The 13,584-nt window shown below is 43.9% G+C and overlaps 1 protein-coding gene across 1 annotated transcript in view; it reads right to left on the bottom strand.

Annotated features, from left to right (window-relative positions):
* The window catches only part of CA8 (carbonic anhydrase 8), an 84,368-nt gene extending 71,529 nt beyond the window's left edge, over nt 1-12,839 (bottom strand). Inside the window, exons 1-3 of the mRNA XM_046022454.1 lie at nt 12,509-12,839; nt 11,154-11,345; nt 1,232-1,356 (exon numbers count right to left, since the gene is read on the bottom strand). Of these exons, the coding sequence (XP_045878410.1) occupies nt 1,232-1,356; nt 11,154-11,345; nt 12,509-12,608 (417 nt within the window). The 5' untranslated portion in view covers nt 12,609-12,839. The remainder of the gene's footprint in view (nt 1-1,231; nt 1,357-11,153; nt 11,346-12,508) is intronic.
* Between the last annotated feature and the right edge of the window lie 745 nt (nt 12,840-13,584).

Here is a 13,584-nt window from a genome sequence, read left to right as displayed (position 1 = left end):
CTGTTTCCTGGAGACATCTGGGGGTCCTTACAGAAAAACACAGAAACAAGACCTGGACCAACGGCAACATTGTCTGAAGTTCACCAACATGGGCTGTCTCTGATGTATCCAGCAGTGGACTAAATGATGGGTGTAAAGAGAAGATGAGAGGGAGACTTTTCTTCAGGAACTGTCTTAGTCAACGTTGAGTCATTACAACAAATGACCACCACTGGAGTGGCTTACACAACATTTATTTCTCACAGTTCTGGAGGCTGAATGATCCAAGATCAAGAGGCTAGCAGAACTGACGTCTGGTGAGGATCCACTTCCTGGATTGTAGGCAGCCATCTTCTTGTCTGCCCTCATATGGCAATGAGCAGGGAAGAGCAAGCTCTCTCTGGACTCTTACAGGGACACTAATTCCATTCATGAGGACTCCACCCTGGAGACCTCATCTAACCCTAATTACATCCCAAAGGCCCCACCTCCCAATTCCATCATATTCAACATACAACTGGGGAGTGGGGGGAGGCACCAACGCTTTGGTCCGTAACAGGAACTCACGGAATCAGTGAAGAAAGACGCCGCAGACACTAGAGTTTACAGTCAATGAGTGCCATGGCAACAATCTATCAAGTACACTGGGCACACAGAAGAGGGAGCAATGTATTCTGCTTAGGGAAGGGACTCAGAAAAAGTCCCATGGAAGAAATGATACTTCAACTAAGTCGTGAAGAAAGAGTAGGAATTTACTAAGGGAAGTAAAGAGGACTTCTTCAGACAAAAGAATGACTCTCTAAAAATCTCTCTCTCTCTCTTAATTGCCTGGGTGAATAAATCCAACTTACCAATTTCAATCAGAGGTAAGCCAGACTTTTGACTACTGTTGAAGTTTCTCTGACTTTGCTGGTTTTCAGTTTATCATCTGTTTGTAGCACCTACAAAAATGACTTACTGAAATTGCAGAGGCAGCAGAATTTTTAGAACAGTAACAATACTGAAATGAAACTTAATAGTGTAAATTATCTTTATGGCCAATCACCCGTGTGCACTCTCCAAGCTCACCAAAGTCGATGGTAAATGCCATTTACTGCCCAAGCATACACTTCCTTAAGCGCTTTGTTATTCTACTATAAATTGATAAAATTTAAATGGTATACACCTACTTCTAAACTCAACCATTCTCAGTAAGTCGCTCAATATTTTACATAAACAATAAGAGTTTTACAAGATGATTTGTTATTCTTACCTCCATGGGAAAAGCTTTGAAATTAACCGTGTGCTCAGAACCACGCTGGTTTTCTCTCCCCCAATGAAATCTAACTTCATACAGTTCAAATTCATGCCCTTGAGGCAATGGACCTCCTGATAGAACTGAAAAAAGAAAGTAAGTTCTGTTTAATTAACAGAAAATATATTCATCAGTACAGCAGAACACTGTAGAATAAACACGGGGGACATTTTTTGCCAGAAAGCTCTCATGAGCTCTATAAATTAAATTCAGATAGCCAAAATGCACTGTAGAATAAACACGGGGGACATTTTTTGCCAGAAAGCTCTCATGAGCTCTATAAATTAAATTCAGATAGCCAAAATGAGAAATATATTCTAACTGTGGGAAGCATTTACACTATCATTCTGACACAGTTCAAAGACTATGAAATACTTGGTAATATTGCATCCCATCAACTTCCTGTGTGTTTCAGGTAAAGGAGTAGACAAAGAAAACACAGATTACCTATCCTCCCTGAGACTCGCACTTAGCACTGCTCAGGAGACAAGGACAGGGTTTGCATCTCACACCGACTAGTACTTTGTTATTGACCTATCGATCATTATATCTTGTTTACAGATCACCCATTTGTACCATACTGTCAATTTAGAGAGTACGTGCAAGCTAATAAAATTACCTATTAAAAGAATGTTTACACCAATGTGATTTTTTGACAACAAAATCACACTTAAAAAGTTATTTATAATTAGTACCACAGAAATGCAAGTGAAGTAAAATTATAATAAAATATTCACATGATTTAAAATGTTAACATTTGGGGGGAAAAGTGTTAACATTTGTTCCACAGGGCCCTGTCTCTATTTCTCATTTCTGGATAGGACCCAGAACTTTGTCCCAAACAGGAGCACTCTAAAGGATGATGAAAAATACACCTGTGTAAGAACTGGTCTTGAAGCAACAAAATACTTTCCTTAGTTAAACACACCCTGGCGTCATAGAGAAAAACTTTACATTACATTTACATTGTTCATTACAAATGACCAATTTTGACACAAATAAAGACTGTCTGCATTTTTCCTATAAAAACTGTCATTTCTAGGGGCACCTGGGTGGCACAGTTGGTTAAGTGTCCGACTCTCGGTTTCAGGGCAGGTCCTGATCCCAGGGTCCTGGGATCCAGCCCCGTATTGGGTTCCCCACTTAGCATGGAGTCTGCCTGGATGCTCTTTCTCTCTCTCCCTCTCCTTCTGCCCTTCCCGCTCATGCTGTCTTCTCTTTCTCTAAAATAAAAAAATAAAATCTTTTTTAAAAACCCGTTAATTCTAAATGATATCAGCTAAGAATTAAAAGTTTTTTTAGTCAAGAAGTTGACAAAATTTATCTCCTCTCCCAAGAAGCAGTCCCTGAAAGAAAGGAGCACTCACACTTGGGCCAGCATTGTGGAGGAAGAGTAGTGCCCAGAGCTGAGTGCCACACAGAGGGACAGGCCCGCTGTCCACCCATACCCTAAACCTTAGTGGAGAGGAAAGGGAATTGGTGCAGCAATATTTATTTGTTTGTCTGGTTCGTCATCTAATTACTTGTTCCAAAAGAATTTAAGGCTTCTTACATCAAGTACCTGTCATCCAGCCAGATGGCATAAATTAGGAAGAAGAGCAAAGGGAAAACAAAGACAGAGACAGAAAACAGATGGAGACGGGAGGCTATCGCACAAATGAAAGTCATGAAGTCCTTACGAAAAGCACCCTATACGTTTGGTTCTATGAAGAAAAAGGGCACACCACCAGCAAAACACAATTATAATTTTCCCTTCTGGGCGGAAAAGAAGTAAGACACATGACCTTTAGGACGATACTATCTCACATGGTTTTTATGTTTTCTTCATGTTTGGTCTTGTAAGTTGTACAACAAATTGTAGGGGTGTCTGTGTGGCCCAGTCGGTTAAGCGTCCAACTCCTGGTTTCACCTCAGGTTGTGATCTCGAGATCATGAGATCAAGCCCTGCATCGAGCCCTGTGTCGGGCTCCATGCTCAGTGTGGAGTCTGCTTGAGATTGTACCTCTCCTGGCCCCTTCTGCTTATTCTCTCTCTTTTTTCTGTGAAATAAATAAACCTTAAAAAAAAAAAAAAAAAAAAAAAACCTGGAGGGGTCAGTCAGTATCATCTTCCCAATGAACAGGGTCGAGAAAGCATAGCTGGGACAGGCAAAGTGTGATGTGCCCCGGGCACCCAGCTAGCCAGCTCCAGGAGCCTGGAACCCGGATCTTCTGACCCACATCTCACACTGAGACAGGACAGGGAAATTCACATCTCTGCATCTGTGAGCTGGAACTGGAAAACCATGAGTTCTTTAAGCCTGGATTTCTAAACCGCAGTCCATCCTTTGAGTACTACATCTCATCCTATTTCCCAAAACAATTAAAAAAAAATGTAAACATGCAGATCACAAAGGTTTACAGATATCCCCAACGGCAGAGCGAGTGCAGGGCATCTTCTCCAACAAGCACCCACGCTGTGGATGAAACCCTTGTATTCCAACCAGCCATGCCCCAGTTTGGGCATAACCTCAAAAATCGCTCCTTGCCCTCTGGCTGCCCAATGTTGGTCTTAAGAAAAACCAGGAGGGAAGTCTGGACTGTACCCACTCCCGATGGTAGAATGTACCCCACCTCCCAAACCAAAAAGAATACATGGGGGAAAGTTTCTTGTGATATCCCAGGCCGGCCCTCATCACCAGAACTCCAAAACACTGCCCTCACCGGGGCGTGAGAGCCTGACCTGAGATGTGGGGGCCGGTTCCCTAACACTTCACTATCTACTATCTTTTTTTTAACACTTTTTTAAAAAGATTTTATATATTTGAGAGAGATAAAGACAGAGATAGTGAAGAGAGAGCACAGCAGGGAGGAGAGGAAGAAGTAGGCCTCCCACTAAGTGGGAAGCCAGGTGTGGGGCTGGATCCCAGCACCCCGGGATCATGACCGGAGCCAAAGGCAGCCGCTTAACTGACCCAGCCGTTCAGGGGCGCCCCAACACTACTTTCAATAGAAGGTGGAAATTGTCTTAGAGAAGGCTTAACTCCATGCTGCTAAGGAAAAAGAAAGGGCAGCACTGTGCCAGGAAGCACATGTAGCCCGGAAAAGAGGATTTATAAAATCTTTCCCCCAAACTTCTTCCTTGGGTGTGTGCGCACACAAGGGTATTTCTGAGCCTGGGGAGCGCCGTCTACCAAGGCTTTCCTCTAGAAACGGAGATAAGTGACCTTGACAGTGAATTCAGGGCGCCAAAATACAACGCCCATCTGATGGATGCCCAGGATTTCTTTCCTAGGAACCAAGCCTTCAGCTTAGAACTTGAGGACAGAGCTGCTATTTTAAATGTCCTAGAAACGCAAACGGTACCAGTTTATGTGTGGACAGGGAGCAGCTCCAAGCCCACAGGGCTTCATTTACTCATCCTTTCAACTAATATTTTTATACCAGGGACCACATTAAATGCTTAAGATACACAGACTCTGCTAAAACCGACGGAATTCACTACCCTTGAGAATCTTACGTTTTGTTAGAGGGAAATGAAAATTCGCACATTTACGGAGAGCAACGTTTTGCTGAGCGGTATGTGGTCAGCCCCTGGCAGATTTGTTAGCTGTGATGCCATTATGTTCAATAAAACGATCATGAAATAAGACCCTCACAGGTCTTACACTCTATCAGATTGAAAATAAACACCAAGAAGGGAAGCATTCAGCTGGGGCCTGGTCCCCAGGAAGAAGTGACAAGGACACAGCTTCCAGCCAGGAGTCAAGGCTCTGGGTACCAGTCACTCTTGCTGCAGATGAATAATCCAAAGTTAAACCACACTCAAATCACATGGCTGTACAAAGCCATAAAAAATAACAAAATACTGAATTCAGAATTTTATGAGGGGCCGGCTAAAAGCATTACCTGTTCATCCCCTAAGAATGCTAGCATTGATAGACTAAAAATAAATAGTAGCTCTGTTTTACCCATTTGGCAACATCCTCTTAAAGCATTATTCTCCCTTTTCCCAGCTTATTCTTTTAATAAGGAAACTACTCATACCAAAAGGGGTACACTTCCTATATTTGTATCAAATTTTGCTAAGTGACATTTTGTCACCATGTGGCAGGTTTATTAGTTGTGATGTCATTATGTTCAATAAAATTACAATGAAACAACGTGAGAGTCCCACTGATGACACTCTGCATCTCCTTAGAATAACACACTTGCAGAAAGAATAGAAAATAAACTGATGCCATTGCCACTAGCTGCTTTTTCTTTAATGCTCTTTAACAGGCACAGCTATTATTCTTGTACATATAAAAAGAGTTCCTCTCAGAAACCTCTGCAAAATCTGAGAAACCCATAAAGGCATGATATATATGTATTTACCTAAATCTAGCTAAGCTTCCACAAGCCTTTGCAAAAAACTAATTTGCCAAAGATTTCAAAGGTTTAGACCCCCTCATTTTATTTGAGTTCGACTAGCATTTTAGCCCAGCCTTGCGTTGCCCCCCAAAGGATGTAAAAAGGAGGACACTGTCTCCATGCCAGAGGGGTATTCTCAGTGCTTAAGAAACAATGCTCCCATTTAAACATGAGAAGCAGGAAAGGCATCCAGCAAGGGCCATGCCAGAACCAAGGGGGGTATCGGAAAGTCAGAAAAGACTTTACAGAGGAGATCACTTAGCAGAGTCTGGAAGAGGAAGCAAAGAGAATTGAGTAAGAACATTCCAAGCAGAGAGAAGGGACCAAGAAAGGACTGAGTCTATTCCAGGAGAATAAAGGTTAGGCACCCAAGAAGTGAGCACCGGGAGGGGATCTGTAGGCTATGCCTATGAACTGGGAGGTTATTATGGAGGGAATCACCAATAGCTTTTAAGTAGAAGACTAGTAAAATATTACTCCCATACCTTTGTGAACAGTGGACAAGCAAAGAGCAAACCAGACTAGCTGACTGTCATAACCCAGGCACAGACGGTGAGGCCCGGAGACAGAGTCCTCCACGGCCCTGCCATGTCCCCAGCACAGAGGGAAGCTGTTAACTGTTGTGTCCTCCAATGGATCCAGACCCAAACAGTTCATTCTCGCGGGTCTAAAGATTTTATAACCTCAGGTTGACTTTCAAGGAATCCAAAATGTGTTCACAAAACATTCCAAAAAGAGTATAAATTAGTTCTTCTAAAAAGCACTTGGAATCTTGAAAGCAATAATCAATTATTTTACTGCCTTTACCTTCTAACCTACAGTTTCATTTTACATTAAAGAATGAATATCAGGGAGCCTGGGTGGCTCAGTGGGTTAAGCCCCTGCCTTCAGTTCAGGTCATGATCTCAGGGTCCTGGGATGGAGCCCCACATCGGGCTCCTTGCTAAGCGGGGAGCCTGCTTCCCCCTCTCTCTCTGCCTGCATCTCTGCCTACTTGTGACCTCTCTCTGTCAAATAAATAAATAAAATCTTAAAAAAAAAAAAGAATGAATATCATCAGTTTTTAAGAGTGGGGGCAACATGGACAGTACGGGGAGGAGGCCAGTTAGCCTGGGTGTGCATAAGCAAAGGGAAGCAGATTAAGATAACTGTCCAAGTAATGCAAGACCCCCAAAGTTAGCTAATAGGTCAATCATAAAGAAATTCAACGCTGATATCTCATATAAGTAAACAATACAGAGCCACTGCCTAAGTGAAGACAATTTTAAGATAGTTTTGACAACTCCATCTTTAAATCAGCAAGGCTATTAAGAAGCACTTTAAAAAAGTTGTCATGTTTTTGAAAAAAAAAAAGTATGATTTAATAATAAAAGTAATCTAGCCTAAATTTAATATTGAGAATTATAAAAGACCCAGAAGTAAAATGTCTAATTAGAGTTTCTATAATAAGTTAGAACAAAGGACACAAATGACCTATTCTGATTAACAATTTCTCCCATACCGATGGTCCATTAAAAATGTCATTACACCATAAATGACTCTTAATCTCACAAAACAAACTGGGGGTTGCTGGGGGGAGGTGGGATTGGGAGAGGGGGAGCGGGCTATGGACATTGGGGAGGGGAGGCGAACCATAAGAGACTATGGACTCTGAAAAACAACCTGAGGGTTTTGAAGGATCAGGGGTGGGAGGTTGGGGGAACAGGTGGTGGGTAATGGGGAGGGCACGTTTTGCATGGAGCACTGGGTGTTGTGCAAAAAGAATGAATACTGTTACGCTGAAAAAATAAATAAAATGGAAAAAAAACAAAAAAAAAATGTCATTACCCTTAACACAGAGCTTGCAGTCAGATGGAATGACGTTCCATTGCAGAAGCTTGGCCAGTCTCACACTTTCTCAGGACTTAACTATCCAACCACTGAGGCTAGAAATCTAGAGTTGTATTTTTATGCTTAAGCTACTCTCTTTATACCACGGCAATATGTCTGATTTTCATTTGTGCACACTAACCATGGAGATTCCTGTGCTACAATGACTCACCAGTTCAACGGAGAAATTAAATGATGGATGTGGCAGCCTTCATAACAGTCTCCAAACTCTAGGAGATAACAGGACCCAGAATGTGATGCTTGGCTCAACTCCATGACAGGAGGCACTGTGTCACCTCGAGATATGCTCAGAGCAGAGGTGGAAGCACAGTGACAGGACCCAAAGCATGGTGCAGTCACAGGGGCTCCACCCCAGGGCAGCCCTCCAATGGTCCCCTCCTCAGCCCTGGTCCACATACCCCACCACCGACTTCTTGTGGATGGCATCTCAGAGACCTCCCGGTGTCATCCCTGCCTTTCCACTGCCACTGCCCACAAAGCAGCTCCCACTCTCTCCCAGATCCCATCTTACTCAGTGTGGCCCAGTGAGTTTTCCTGAAACAACATATTTTACAGAAAGAAAAAAAAAAAAAAAGATTATACCTTTAGGATTTGATTCAATATCCCTCATGAGCTAGCTCCAAGACAGCCTCTTGATGTACATATTAACCTCATTTTCCATGAATCAATCTTTTCTTCCACATACACTTCAGGATTTTCTTTTCCTCATCCAAGGTCTAGACCTTCCCACAGCTGCGTCTTTTTTGCTTATTGCCCTCTCTTCCCATATATTCCAATCTTCTCCATCCAAATGCTCTTCACGCTTCAGTGATCACTGCCAATGCTACCTCCTCTGCCCATCCTCCCCTCATAATGGCAGCCAAAAATCACCTCTTCTGGTGTACCTATCTCACACAATCCACCACTGTAATCTTTTTTTTTTTTTAAGATTTTATTTATTTATTTGACAGACAGAGATCACAAGTAGGCAGAGAGGCAGGCAGAGAGAGAGAGAGGAGGAAGCAGGCTCCCCGCTTAGCAGGGAGCCCGATGTGGGGCTCGATCCCAAGAACCTAAGATCATGACCTGAGCTGAAGGCAGAGGCCCAACCCACTGAGCCACCGCGCCCCACACCACTGTAATCTTCCAAGGGCAGCTTGGGAGCCTGATTTCTATTTACCTGACTCAAAGCAGGCAACACTTTGCAGAAGGTAAAACAAAGATTGCCACCTGCATCTGGCAAACCAGAGAAAACTGGTAAAAGAAACCAGTGCCTATTGCTAAGTGAAAGAAGTCAATGTATGCTTCCAACTGTATGACATTCTGAAAAACGCAGAACTATGGTGATGGTAAAAAGATCAATGATTGCCAGATGGAGAGAGGAAGGGAAGAGTAGGTAGAGCATAGAGGATTTTTAAGATGATGGAACTATTCTGTAGGACAGTATAATGGTGGAGACACACTAATTACACATTTGTGGAAGCGCACAGAATGTACAACACCAAGAGGGAACCCTGATTTAAACTGTAAGTTTTAGGTGATAATGATGTGTCAACACAGGTTCATCAACTGTAACAAATGTACTACTCTTGTTTGACTCTTTGGCCTGGGGGTCAACAACCAGAATGTTGACAACCAGGTGTGAGCCACCACATTCCTTTCCCCAGAAAACTGGATAAACCTACACAAGTTCCTTTTACAACATGGCCAGATCCTAACATAATCACATTACTGTGATGCCCACCAGACAGCAATCCCTGTCCACGTGCACAGAGCTTCTAATCCAATTTTTAGACCCATTCCTAAATATGAACAAAGAGCCAAAGATAAGTAGACATTGAAGAAAAACTCCCATCTAAAAGAGAACAAATAAAAAAAAAGAACCCAGAATAAACAGAGACATAGAACAGAAAAAAAAAAAAAAAAGAAAGAAATATGGAAAACAATGGAGAAAGACTCTGCACTTAGGAAATAAATAGCGGAAGCTGTACTTGAACGACTAAGAAAAGTAGTATAAGCACAACTTTTTTAGAGGTTAGAACAGAAAGCAAAAGTTTAATGGGAAGACTAGAAGATGTAAGTTGAAGAAATCCATCAGGAAGCAGAACAAAAAGACAAAAACAGAGGAGTTATGAAAGAAGAAAATAAAGGAAAACCAGAAAACTTATCAATTACCTAAGGTAAGAAAATTTCTAAGAAACGGAAGACACAATCATCCTGACCAAAAATCCCACCAAGCACGCACCACAGATACATACAAGGTAGCCAAACAGGAGCCCTCACATTCCTCTCAGGAAGTTACTGGAAGATGGACTATAGGAGGGAATAAACCAAGAAACCCCTGACATGAGGCATCAACCTCAAAAGTGGCTGACAGCATGCAGGAAATGCGGGCTTGCGCAGGAGCAATAAGCAAAGGGACCTCCTGGGCATAAGGTCCAGGAGCTGCAGGTGATGGCTAGAGAGAAGGCCTAGAGATGAAGAAGGAGAAGGGAAAGGCCTCCAAAGGGACGGGGGAAGACCAAGGGGAGGGAGGGAAGGACTTCTCCATGTAGCTCTGCCATCTGTCAGAGCCTGGAAATAAAATCATGATAGATAAAATAAGAAATTAAATAAACAAAAATGCATGAACCCAGGGGAGAAAAAGGCCACATTGTTCAGTAAAGGAAATAGACTGTAGTCTCAGCTGGAAACAATGGCCACAGGGTCATAATGATAAAAATACTGAGTACTAATTTAAAGAAAAATTGTAGGGGTGCCTGGGTGGCTCAGTTGGCTGAACGACTGCCTTCAGCTCAGGTCATGATCCTGGAGTCCCAGGATTGAGTCCTACATCGGGCTCCCTGCTCAGCGGGGGTCTGCTTCTCCCTCTGACTTTCCCCTTCTCATGCTCGCTCTCTCCCAATCTCTCCTCTCTGTCAAATAAATAAATAAAATCTTTTTTAAAAAAAATTGTTGGGGTGCCTGGGTGGCTCAGTGGTTTAGGCCTCTGCCTTCGGCTCTGTTAATGGTCCCAGGGTCCTGGGATCAAGCCCTGATTCGGGCTCTCTGCTTGGCGGAGAGCCTGCTTCCCCCCTTTCTCTCTGCCTGCCTCTCTGCCTACTTGTGATCTCTGTCTGTCAAATAAATAAAATCTTTTTAAAAAAAATTCTTCTTGCCACATTAATATAGTAGAGAAAATTAATTTGAGAAGTCTATCTCAAATGCCAGATTATGGCAATAAATCCTAATCTTTAGTTCTACAAAGCAATAAAACAGAGAATTGCAATTTTCTGGATGAATTAAGCTAATGAACGATTTAGGACAAAATGCAGATTAGGACACCTGCACATGCTTTTCCATAAATCCCACAAAGTTTAAGTTGATCAACTAAGGTTGTTTCAGCAATATCATGTAATACAGAACAACCAAAACTACCATCTCCATAATTTCATCCTTTTAGCTTCTCAAAAACTTTTTAGAAATCAATTCCCAAAAAAATGCATTTTATAGTATATTAAGCTATCCTGATAATGGTACTACGGTTAATTCTACCTTTAAAGTCATAGAAGCCAAATCAACTCAGTAGCCTGTAAGAACTTCTAATATACAAAGGCATTCAAAAGCATCTTCTAATATACCTGACTTTGACTTCAGGATAACCTGAATGGTATGTCCATCGTTGGTGACTTCGCAGTCCCGGCAGACCACATAATTTGGGGAGAGGCGGACATCCAGCAGTGAGGGGTCATATCTAGCTTCTCTTGAGTTTAAATTAATGGGGGACTGGTATTCCCCATTAGCATCAGGAAACACCAAGCCCCACTCAACACCTAAGCACAAAATAAAGCAAATTTAGAACAGGTTATAAAAAAGTTCCAATAAAATTCAACATGTAAAAGCTGATTTAGACACCGTTTATGATCCTTGACATTATTAAGATTATGACTATTGTCTCTCTACAGATGAAATATGGTAAAGGTGTACGAATTTCTGCATTCATATTTTCAATGATTTAATGCTATCAAATGCCATATACAAAGTACTGTACTAACAAAATATTCTGTCTTCGTCCACATACATGTAATAATATGTAACTCTAGAAAATTTAGGTCATCTCGAATTGATTGAAAAAGAATCAAGAGTTCCACAAAAATTTCCGCTGCTCATTAGTTCAATTACATGCACTCCCTGATTAATACCTGAACTTCTGAACTTGCTTGACGAGAGCCAAAAACCATAAATCTGATGCTAGTGAATAAACCTCTCTTCTCCGAAATGCAAAGACAGCAGTAGATAAGTGGGCATATCCACATATACCCACACCGCTATTGTCCTACAATATATACATATATATTCTCTTGGCATGTTTTATAAAGTTATAAATTCCCCATTTGTTTCACCATCAGCATCAGCCGTCAATTCTATTTCCATCTTCTGGGATAAATGCAGCCAACAAAACTTTTTTAAAAAGTCAACCCCTTCCGACCAAGCCCGCTGATAAGGCTTGAAATTTAGGACTTCTTTAGCAAGAGCTGAACACCTTTCGCATCCTTCACGGAAAGAGTAGCGACGAGAAGGCTTTCTTCCCGCAGGGTCCTCACAGCAAGCAAGAACCGAGCAGTTTCGGTAACACTGGGTGCCCAGGGTGCTGAGTAAAATGCAACGCTGCTCCTCGCCGGGACTCAGCGCACTCAAGGATTAGAGGCGCCGCGTAAGGCTGGCCCTCCGCGTGGCCGTGGCCGCCAGCCCCAACTGCGGCCCGGCAGGACCGACCGGCGCCCTGACGCGCGGGCAGGCGCCAGGCAAGCTCGCTCTGCCTCGAGCCACTTCGGCCCCCAGTCGGGCCTGGGGAGCGGGAAAGCGACAGAGACGCACGTGGGAAAGAGGGGCCGCGGCGGTGCTGGGCGCGCGCGAGAGCGGCAGCGGCTCGGCGGGACGCGCACGCGGCGGGGCACGGGACCCCGGACAGCCCGCCCGACTCGCGGCCGGTTACCTTCTTCGTAGCCCCACTCCACCCCCTCCTCCTCCTCCTCTTCATCCTCCTCCTTCTCCGGGAAGGCGACGGAATCTTCGATGAAGCTCAAGTCAGCCATGGGTAAAACGCCGTGGGTCCCCTCGGCGCTCTCGCCCGCGGAGCCCGCGGGGCAGCAGGGAAGCAGGCAGGAGTGGAAGTGGGAGCGCGTGGAGGTGGGAAGCCGAGCAGAAGCGCGTGGGGGTGCAAGCGCACGGGTGTGAGAGTGTGCGCGCGCGTGCGGGCGCGGGCTGGGCCGGAGTTTTCGGGCGGCCGGGGCGGGGAGCGCACGCGCCCCGAGTCCCGGCGGAGCGCGAGGGGAGCGGTAGCTCTAGGAGCGGCAGTCGGCGGGTTATAAACCCGACCGGGGCGTGTCTGGTACGGGAGGATCCGCCCCCTTCGTTCGGCAGCCGGCAGGAAAAGGACCTGGAGCTACCGGCCCCACCAGGGAAACTGCGGAAGCCCCGTCGCCCTACCTGTGGGGTGGGCTCCCACTGCCGGCTCTCCCACGCTTACCTTCCAGAAGCCCGCGAGTCGCCCAACGACCCGTGTGTGTAGGCCCTAGACCCGGGGCTTTCTACCTTATTTACTTTAGCCCTTACTGCAGGAAATATAAAAAGAAAAACAAAAAAAGTGGAGGTGGGGGTTTCGGGAAGGAGAGAGATTAACTATGCGTAAAGGACAGGGCTGGGAAGACCCCGTAAGAAGTTTCCCACTCTGAATTTTTATTACTGGCTATTTACTTTATCATCGTCCTTAAAGGACGGTGGAAAGTTGAAATGGAAAAATTTACAAGGAACTTGTAGTTCCTAAAACACGTAAGACAAAAATGTTTCAATCTAGATAAGTAGATTTAATTTGAGGATTTTTTTTTCCCCTAAAAAAATTATCTCAGAGGCAATGACAAGCAATAAAGAAAGGGTGTTTGGTTTTAGTTTCAGAGTCTGGGGTGCTGCTGCAGGAACAGCTTGACCTGTACACAACTCCCAAACGCCTAATGAAATCGTGTAAATAATGAAATGCACACATTGCATAACAAACAGAACTTTCCTGATCTA

The sequence above is a fragment of the Meles meles genome, chromosome 1, assembly GCF_922984935.1.
Source record: "Meles meles chromosome 1, mMelMel3.1 paternal haplotype, whole genome shotgun sequence".
Classification (NCBI taxonomy): Eukaryota; Metazoa; Chordata; class Mammalia; order Carnivora; family Mustelidae; genus Meles; species Meles meles.
The sequence above is the reverse complement of the archived record's forward strand: the minus strand, read 5'-3'. Positions and strand labels throughout refer to the sequence as shown.